Source organism: Pseudonaja textilis, chromosome 9, assembly GCF_049901715.1.
Source record: "Pseudonaja textilis isolate UNSWEBS1 chromosome 9, rPseTex1.2, whole genome shotgun sequence".
In the NCBI taxonomy this organism is placed as follows: Eukaryota; Metazoa; Chordata; class Lepidosauria; order Squamata; family Elapidae; genus Pseudonaja; species Pseudonaja textilis.
In genome coordinates this window covers 22,623,310-22,632,474 of record NC_141998.1, presented here as the reverse complement: position 1 = coordinate 22,632,474, position 9,165 = coordinate 22,623,310, and the positions used below count along the sequence as shown (strand labels likewise).

The 9,165-nt window shown below is 39.0% G+C and overlaps 1 protein-coding gene across 9 annotated transcripts; it reads right to left on the bottom strand.

The window, feature by feature from the left end:
• Nucleotides 1-341: 341 nt before the first annotated feature.
• On the bottom strand, nucleotides 342-8,127 carry LOC148125061 (uncharacterized protein CXorf65 homolog). Of its 9 annotated transcripts, none has more exons than XR_015744681.1 (7): nucleotides 6,966-7,394; nucleotides 6,367-6,448; nucleotides 5,948-6,064; nucleotides 4,753-4,827; nucleotides 4,082-4,180; nucleotides 699-3,005; nucleotides 342-572 (listed from the first exon to the last, which is right to left on the bottom strand). XR_015744681.1 is itself a non-coding variant. In XM_087939127.1 (7 exons), the coding sequence occupies exons 2-7, from the start codon at nucleotides 7,599-7,601 to the stop codon at nucleotides 2,938-2,940; spliced, it is 471 nt and encodes a 156-aa protein (XP_087795253.1). In that variant the 5' UTR covers nucleotides 7,602-7,614; nucleotides 8,006-8,126; the 3' UTR covers nucleotides 342-2,937. The 9 variants fall into 9 exon arrangements, 8 of the variants coding, with proteins under 8 accessions (XP_087795253.1, XP_087795256.1, XP_087795254.1 ...); XM_087939127.1 differs by lacking the exon at nucleotides 6,966-7,394 and adding exons at nucleotides 7,577-7,614; nucleotides 8,006-8,126 and having other exon boundaries at nucleotides 342-3,005; nucleotides 6,367-6,453; XM_087939130.1 differs by lacking the exon at nucleotides 6,966-7,394 and adding exons at nucleotides 7,577-7,614; nucleotides 8,006-8,112 and having other exon boundaries at nucleotides 342-3,005.
• Between the last annotated feature and the right edge of the window lie 1,038 nt (nucleotides 8,128-9,165).

Below are 9,165 nucleotides of genomic sequence, written 5' to 3'. Positions count from 1 at the left end.
TTTGAGGATGTTTTGAACTTTCTTAAGGCAGCGGGAGCTATAAAGCTCTTCCAAAGAGGGGAGAGGGCAACCCATGATCCTCTGGGCAATGATGTTCACCCTTTGGAGCACTGTCCTATCTGCCCCTGTGCACCATACAGAGGTGCAGTAAGTTAAGGTACTCTCTATAGTACAGCGGTAGAAGGTCACCAGCTCATTGTCAATCACTGACTTTGCAAAACATAGCTGGTGACAGAGGGGGAAGGCATCAAGGCTGACCAGATCTGAATACCAAAGTCATGAATATTAAAACTGCTTTTATTATAAGGTTACAGTAATAGAATCTTGCAAATTGGACGGGCTTCCCTCCTCTTTATTTATTTGTATCCCGCCTTTATTATTTTTTCAAATAACTCCAGGCCCTGAACATATGTAATATTCCTTCTTCCCTCTACAACAACAATCCTGTTAGGTGAATTGGGCTGAGAGAATGACTGGCCCAGAGTCCTCCAGTCACCTTTTATGCCTAGAGCAGAACTAGAACTCACAGTGTCCTAGAGATTAGTCCAAAGTCACCCAGCCAGATTTCATGCCTAAAGTAGAACTAGAACTAACAGTCTTCTAGTGATTGGTTGAAACTCACCAAGCTGGTTTTCATGGCTAAGGCAGGACTAGAATTCACAATCTTATGGTGATTGGCCCAAAATCACCCAGCCAACTTTCAGCAGAACTAGAACTCACAGTCTCTTGGTGATTGGCTCAGACTTACCAAGCCGGTTTGGATGGCTAAGGTAGGACTAGAACTCAGGCTCCCAGTTTCTATCTAGCTTTGGATGCTTTGTGGATGCTTTGACCACTAGGCCAAACTGGCTCTTTCCCTTCATCTTTTCTAGAACTGTGGAAGGTCAAGTATGAGATGCTTTCTCAAATTACAGTCTTGCCTTGGACTCAGATTTCTATTATCTGACCATGGTCTAGGCTGTGTCTGTTGTTCCATTCCTCAAGAATATTCTCACATCCCATTACAGGTGCAACATGGATCCATTCTAGATTCTCAGCATTATATGAAGCAATACAGATGCTCACGTGCATTTTTCTTAAATTTACAGTGTTATATTTTTATTACCTGCACTTAAAAGACATACCAAAACAATTATTGAATGAAAATGGAAACAATGCTGCAATATAAAAAGTATATAAAAGAACATGAAACTCATAGCTGCCAAAATGATGATGCATAAAGCAGATAATAACACTGATGAATTAATTGACGTTGATGATGACTAAAATCAGATTATAGAACGCTCAGGAGAATTTCCTCGCTCACATATTTTCCCCATGAGAATGAAAGCAAATTCAGCAGGTAAGTTCTGATATCTCAGGGGCTGCCCCAAAGAAGAGGGAGTCAAGCTACTCTTCAAAGCACCCATGGGCAGGACAAGAAGCAATGGAAACTAATCAAGGAGAGAAGCAATCTAGAACGAAGAAGTTATTTCCTGACAGGTAGTAGAACAGAAGTTGCCTCCAGAAGTTGTGAATTCTCCAACACTGGAAGATTTTAAGAAGAGATTGGACAATGATTTGTCTGAAATGGTATAGGCCAGGGTTTCCTGTCTGAGCAGGGGTTGGACTAGATTACTAGAAGACCTCCAAGGTCCCTTCCAATGCTATGCTATGCTATGCTATGCTGTGCTGTGCTGTGCTGTGCTATTCTTTTCCTATTCCATATTCTATTCTATTCTATTCTATTCTATTCTATTCTATTCTATTCTATTCTATTCTATTCTATTCTATTCTTTTTTTCCCAAAAAAGTTTTTTATTCTTAATCTTTTAGCGAACAGTGTGATTCCAGGTTTTTACAAACATGACCATAATTACATATCTGTCTCACATATTCAGTTTCTTTATCATATCATTGCATTTTCCATTTTCTATAAATTTTCAAAAATATTCTTATATTTTTTACTTTTATTTTATCCAATTTTAGTTCGTATAGCTTATGCTATTTTTCTTTAATATACTCTTATCTTTTTATATAATATCTTAAAATTCTTTATTTCTTATTCTCCGTTCACTATATTCTTATACTTTTAGCTGTCATATTTGCCATTTCATCACATATTCTTATTTCGTTATTCAATACATTTCATCTTAATGTTAATAATTCCAAAGATTTTCTCTTAATTATCCATTTGAGTGCACCACCTTTTTATCTTATACACCATTCAATTTACTCCCCTTTAACTCATATTAAAAATTACCATAATATAGTAATTTTTATTTATCACCTAACTACTATATTCTATTCTATATTCCAAACCTATTCTATTCTATTCTATTCTATTCTATTCTATTCTATTCTACTCCACTCCATATATTCTATTCTATTCTATTCTATTCTATTCTATTCTATTCTATTCTATTCTATTCTATTCTATTCTATTCTATTCTATTTCCTTCTTTCTATTCTATTTTATTCTATTCTATTTTTATTGATCTGATGAAAGACATGCAGATCCTTGAATAATAAATATTCCTAAAGGTTACTTTCATTATGAATAAAGATATTCGTTCAATTCTTTAAAAGCTTTGGAAGAAAATGAGAAATAAGAAACCACAGTATTTTAAGAGAGAAAGAGTGAGAAAATGTATTTAAGTTCTGCCAGCATCTCTATAGTTAATTAATCTTGGCCCACCTGTACCATACGTGTGCAGGCACAAGCACACACAGACACCCCAGAGAGATTAGGACTCCTGTTTTAGGCATTCTTGCCTGTAGTGAAGTTTATTATGAAATTTGGATTTGAATTTCAAGACGTTAGTGACTCCAACAGGACTCTTATCATGCTGCAATTTTACTTTTGGCAAGAAGGAAGAGTTCTAATCCACATTTTACAACAAACAGAAAAGAGACATTTCCAAAAACATATCAGGGGGTTATGAATTCATCCATCCAATCAGTTCTTCTTGCTCTGTTTTGGAGAAACATTGGTTCTACTGCCATGGGGTGAAGTGTTTCTTATGCCTGCAATTGAAAGAAACAATGAGAAATCAAGTATGGATGGAACTTGTGAATTGTCCGGAGTCATGGAGGTGAGATGGCCCACTATATAAATCAAAATAAGTAAGGCTGCAAACAGGGTTGATTTACAGTGTTTGGGAAGCCATCAAAGACGGTTACCAACAGAATATAATTTTTGTAGCTCAGGGTTGTACTGTGAGGTCACTGGTGCTCTCTGAGCTTGATGGTTTTCTTGCACATGGTTCATTATCCAACTAGATAACACCATTAGATGGTTATTTCTCATCCAACTGAGAATATTTGCTTCTGGATCCATAGTTAAGTGTCTACCTCGATAGCAAAAGACTGGGGCCTTGTATTATCTGAACAGAATATAGAAAATTAGGTCTTGGGAGGAATATGATGGAAACCATCTTATGTGTTAAAATATAAAAAGTCTAGATGAAATTTCATCGTATTGTTTTATGTTAGCTGCCTTGGAGATTCTCAAGAATCAACAACCTGATTTTGGAAGCATTAATACTTGAGCAATCTCAAGTATCTTGGTTTGTTGAAAGTGGATAGGGTACAAGATCTCTTTAACAAGCACACTTCACAAAATAAGATGTAAGCCACTTCAGAAGATAAATCCATTGTTATAAAGGCCCATGGAAAACATCACAAAATGCTTAATAAACCAAGCCTCTCTCATTTTTTTCCCTTCATAACAAGCTTACTGTCAGAATATTTGCAGCATGACTACTATTGTGAGACAACCCAGGAGCAAAACACAACACACCGAGGCTTTGACATTTAACAGTGGTTTATATACAAAACATATACAGAAATATACGTGGTAGGCAAATACCCGACGAGCAATCTATTTACTTAACTCTACATGGAAAACTCTGTAATGGATACTGGACACAAGGAGAGAGAACACACCCTCTAATGGCTGCCTTTATGTAGACACCTCTTAAAAAGGCTAAGACATGGTCTTAAAAAGGCAATACCCATGCTATGCTGATTGCATCAACTTCACATTGTATCAGCCTTACAGCAACTGGCCAGCTCTTAAATCTCAATACCTTAACACTTACCTTCAGCAGTGGGAATATCCAAGGTTGACTTCCGATGAACCCTTCTGGATTTCATCCTTGGGGAGGGTCCCTTGTGCTCTTGACAACTTCCTAATTTAGCTTTATGTAGAAGAAATGCATAATTAGCTCACTCGAATTAACCTAGCTTTTACAACTGAGGAATACAATGAATACCCTAATTGCAAGATTGGTAATTATCTAACTCAAGTTCAGTTTCAGGCCAACAGTTTACTTACAAAAGTTGCTTACAATTAGAACAATGATGTTCACAGGCTGTTATATAGGCAAGGGGACCATGAGTTCTAGTCCTGCGTTAGGCATGAAAGCTGGTTGGGTGAATTTGGACCAATCACCAGGAGACTTTGAGTTCTATTCCTGCCTTAGGGAGCACCTGCTGGGAGACTTTGGGCCAGTCATTTTCTATCACCCCAACCCACCTAACAGGGTTGTTGTTATGCGGAAAACAGAAAAACAAAAGAACATTATGTTTGTCCATCAGTTTGAATTTTTACAAAAATAATAAAATGAAAATAAGAAATATGAATACAGCTATGCTTTCCAACACATCTCATCTGTAAAATGTTCAAGTGAAATTCAGTTTTTTCTCCCTGTTTTATTTTCAAGATAATTTTTGGTCTTACCGACAAATGAAAATTAAATTGCTTACTGACCTAGAAACTTTGAGTTAATAATGTGCTCATCCTTCAACAGCGGCCTAAATTCAGTCTCTGAAGGTTTTTCTCCATCTGTGGTAAGAAAGCAATTAATGTGAAGATGGAAACAACTGTGATCTAGAAATCAGAATAAGGTGTACTAATCAGGACGTTCTCCATAAATGGAAAGGTATTTTTGAATGTGATTTTTTTCAGATGACAAATATCTTATTTGAATAAATCCAGTATTTTAAATCCGGTTGCCTACTTCCTTTAAAGATAATCCCTAAAGCATTAATGAAATTGTCATTATGTAGTTCCTTCTACAATTTTCTTCTTTTTTTAAAAAAAAGTTGGAAACATATGGAGCGGCAAAATAAAACTCTGAAGCACCAGAAACCACAATTGTCCTAGTGGATTTCCAACAAGGAAACAATGTCATAAACCAAACTAAGGGAACTCATATTGCACTTGGATTGTAGCCAATGCTTATGATTGAGCTTGGCATGCAAGCTTATAGTTCTTTCTTCTGGAGCATGGATCTTCTAGTTTCGAAGAGCCAGTTTTGCACTGAATAACCAAATAAAAGTGTTGGAAGGGACAATTGCCTTCCAATTCTATGATCTAGTGCAAGGGTCTTCAAACTTGGCAAATTTAAGACTTGTGGACTTCAACTCCCAGAATTTCTGAGCTAACATGACTGGAGGATGGATTCTGGGAGTTGAAGTCCACCAGTCTTAAAGCTGTCAAGTTTGAATATCCCTGATCTATCACCTATCACCTATCATCTATCACCTCTCTCTCTCTCTCTCTCCCCCCCCTCTCTCCCCATACCTATCTATCATCTATCTATCTATCTATCTATCTATCTATCTATCTATCTATCTATCTATCTATCTATCTATCTATCTATCATCTATCACAAGGGTCTTCAAACTTGGCAAGTTTAAGACTTGTAGACTTCAACTCCCAGAATTCCTGAGCTAACATGACTGGAGGAGGGATTCTGGGAGTTGAAGTCCACAAGCCTTAAACTTGCCAAGTTTTAAGACCCCTGATCTAGTGAATCCATTCCACGTGTAATTATTCTGAACAAAGAATATGTCCTTAGTTCTAGGATAAAATTGTGGAGAAACTGAGCAATTTGTCTTCAGCTTGGCATGTGCACAAGGCTGTCTTTGGATTCTGCAGAAATTCAAACCAAGTCTCTTACTTGTGACACGAAGTAGCACATACGTCTCTCGTTCTCCCAGGAGTTCAGTTGCATAGTGACATTTGTTTTGAAGCAAATTCTTGACTTGGCCACTCTCATCTGCTAACTCGATTTCCTCTGAAATTCAGAATTTACCCACAAGTTAAGTAGCTTATGTATATTATGCCCTGACCTCTTAGACTTCTTATTCTTTCCGACCAAAGTGAATATGGTTCAAAATAAGTGCACATTGGTAGAATTACAACGGACTTCTATTTCCTTGTTCCCTTCACAGGAATGTATCGATCATGTTTCATACAAGTTACTGTTTATCTTTTCCCGACAGGCAAATATATAGTGAATTCAAATCAGCTCATTATTACAGAAATTGCATTTCAATGCAAACACAATTTTAGACTATGTCTATTAAGCCGTGTCACCTTTATCTTCACATCCACAGCGGTGTTTAATGCCATCTAGCAAAATCTGGACTTTGCAGTATATATTAAAAAGATTGGCCTTCTGTTCTAGGAAAGAAATAAAGAAAGCAAAAATTGCAGCATTTCTCCAACTTTGGAGCAGACATCAACACAAATGGCTAAGCAACCACAATGGACAGCAATCCATTTTGCAGTATGTGCAGTAACGTGTGAAACCCCAAATCAAATCAATTCAAAGCCTTTGTCGCAGTTAAAGACCAGTATTGTAAACCTCCGTATTTCTGATGATTCCTGCAGCAATGTATTCATTTTGGTTTGCTTGATAGGCTAGACCAGGGGTGTCGAACTCAAGGCCCATGGGCCAGATCCAGTCCATGCAATGCTTATATCTGGCCATGGGCCTGCCCTGCCTGTGAAAACGGTGGCTCTGCCAGTGAAAACGGAGCTTGGGACAGGGGTGGGATTCTACCGGTTCGGCCCAGTTCTATAGAACTAGTCATTCCAAAGAGCAGCTGACACCAAACTGGTTCTCTATGAAGATCTTTTCTTAAGTTTGGCCCACCCGCCTGCCTGGACTCTAGGCTGTCCTTCATTCTTACCTTAGTTGCTTTGCGCGCCACAGCTGATTGCTGTGCATCAGCAGGAGATGGTGATTGCTTGCAGAAGTTTTGGCAAGTACTGCACATGCACATGAAGAAGTGCATGCACATTGAACTGGTTGTTATGCTGGTAGGATCCCATCCCCTGGCTTGGGACAACCGCATGCAGCCTCCCGGGCTTCGTTTTCAGCCTCAATGGCCTCCTGCAGCCCTCTGCCAGTGAAAATGGAGATCGGGGAGGCTCCAGGCTCCATTTTTAGCCATGACAGCCTCCTGGAACCCTCTGTAGCGAAAACGGAGCCTGGGCTCCATTTTCACTGGCAGAAGGCTCCAGGAGGCTGTTGCGGTAAAAAACGGAACGTCGATGAGTGACATTGAACTGGTCATGCTCCTTGGCTGTGCCTCTCCCAGCCCTTCGAGGTCAAACACAACCCTGAGGCCGCCCTCAAGGAAATGTAATTCACACCCATCATTCTGGGCTCAGTTGTAGTTGTAAGTCGAGGACTTCCAGAGAAATTTTAGGAACACTTTTGATGTCTTCAACCAGGCACAGATTCGTTGACAGAATATAACTGAAGCCAAAGAGAGAGAGAGAGAGAGAGCTGACTTACCTCCATAAAGAACAGTTATAAACATTTCTACTGATAACCTGAAAGGAGAAACACATGCAATGAGAAAGGAGTCATTAGATCGAAAGTCAGAGAAAGCATAACATGCTTCAGAAAATGCCCCACCCCCAGAAATGGCGGGTGCGGTTTACTTTTCTACCCATGGAGGAAGAAATTGCCCTACTTCCTAGGAAATTGTTGTACTTCCCTAGATGACACGACTTGAAAAACGCACTTTTCGCCTTCCTTCTTAAGTAAGAACTCAAAGCAGCCAACCCAACAGCTTTCCGGCAGAGTTAGAGAGCAAATAAATGTTAAAAGTCAGGGCCTGCGTTAGGATTTCAAGATGGCAGTTACAGAAATCACATATACCAACTTTGTTCACAAGGCCAGGAAAAAATTACGCCGGTTGAGCAGAAGCAGCTGCCTCACCTCCTGAATTCTATACGGCTCTCTCAAATGAAAGTAATTCAAGGATCGTTTCTCAAAATAGCCTTTCACTAGAAGCCAAGTTGGTTACGTATTTTCCCCGTTGCCCAGTTCTTCATTTGTTTGCTCTCCAAGGGTGATACAATACCCTATTAGAGGGCTGGTAAACATTCTTCATCTTTGCTAGCAGACAAGCCAAGAGAAAGCAAAACAACAAAGAAATCTCCCCATTTTCAGATCAGCTGACCAAAAATCAAGAACAAAAGGATGAGAGAAAGAGACAGAGGGAGGGAGGGACAGAGAGAGGAAGAGGAACAGACAGAAAGAGTGGGGGAGAGAGACAGAGAGAGGGGAAGACAGAAAAAAGGGACAGGGAGAGGGAGACAGAGAGGGGGAGAGAGAGACAGAGAGACACAAAGAGCCACAGAGAGGGGGAGACAGAAAGAGCGGGTGGGGAGGGAGACAGAGAGAGAGAGAGAGAGAGAATGAGAATCTGTTGGTTTGGGATTAATCATACTGAGGATTCTAAGGAACAATAAGGTTAGAGAGAATATTTAATTTCCAGAATCAGACTCTGAAATGAATAACATTGAAAGAGATGACACTCACCTACTGCCCCCCCCCCCAAAAAGAAAAAGAAAAAAGAAACCAATGCCCCATTATCATCTTTGAATAATTTTGTTCCTCAGATACCAGCTCCCATATAGGATGCTCTTCCAAAATGTGTCTTAGATGACATAAGAACTCACAGCAATATTTTGCAATAACGATTATAGGACCCAGTTTTATTTGTCTGCTCACTGGAAACTTACATCATGAGCCATAATCATAAATTATCTTGTACCATTGAATGCCTGACATTTTTTGAATAACCTGTTTAAAAAAAACCCAGCTCCTTCAATGTAGTGTAGATTCTTCAGTTCTCTTTAAACATATTTCACAGAAGGACACCTATGCTGACTTTATATCCTTCTTTACAACATAATGTTGGGCTTTTAATAAACTGTTCAGTTGCTCCAACTCTGTAAGAGTCATTTGTTTTCCTAGGTATGGGATGAAGTGAAGTATGTATGGTTGAAGTACTGTAAATATGGTCATTAAAAACCCTCAATTCTTCAAGTAGTTGAGAATGCTCACAAGCAAGACTGAAATTACTTCTCTCT

What these genes read in the sequence shown, in the direction of transcription:
- LOC148125061 (XM_087939126.1), bottom strand. Translation starts at nt 7,130, where the DNA reads ATGCGGTTGTCCCAAGCCAGGGGATGGGATCCTACCAGCATAACAACC. An exon ending in TGTGCTACTTCGTGTCACAA is followed by an intron (nt 4,828 to 5,947) that starts GTAAGAGACTTG and finishes TTCTTACCACAG; the next exon opens with ATGGAGAAAAACCTTCAGAG. An exon ending in TATTAACTCAAAGTTTCTAG is followed by an intron (nt 4,181 to 4,752) that starts GTCAGTAAGCAA and finishes TTCTACATAAAG; the next exon opens with CTAAATTAGGAAGTTGTCAA.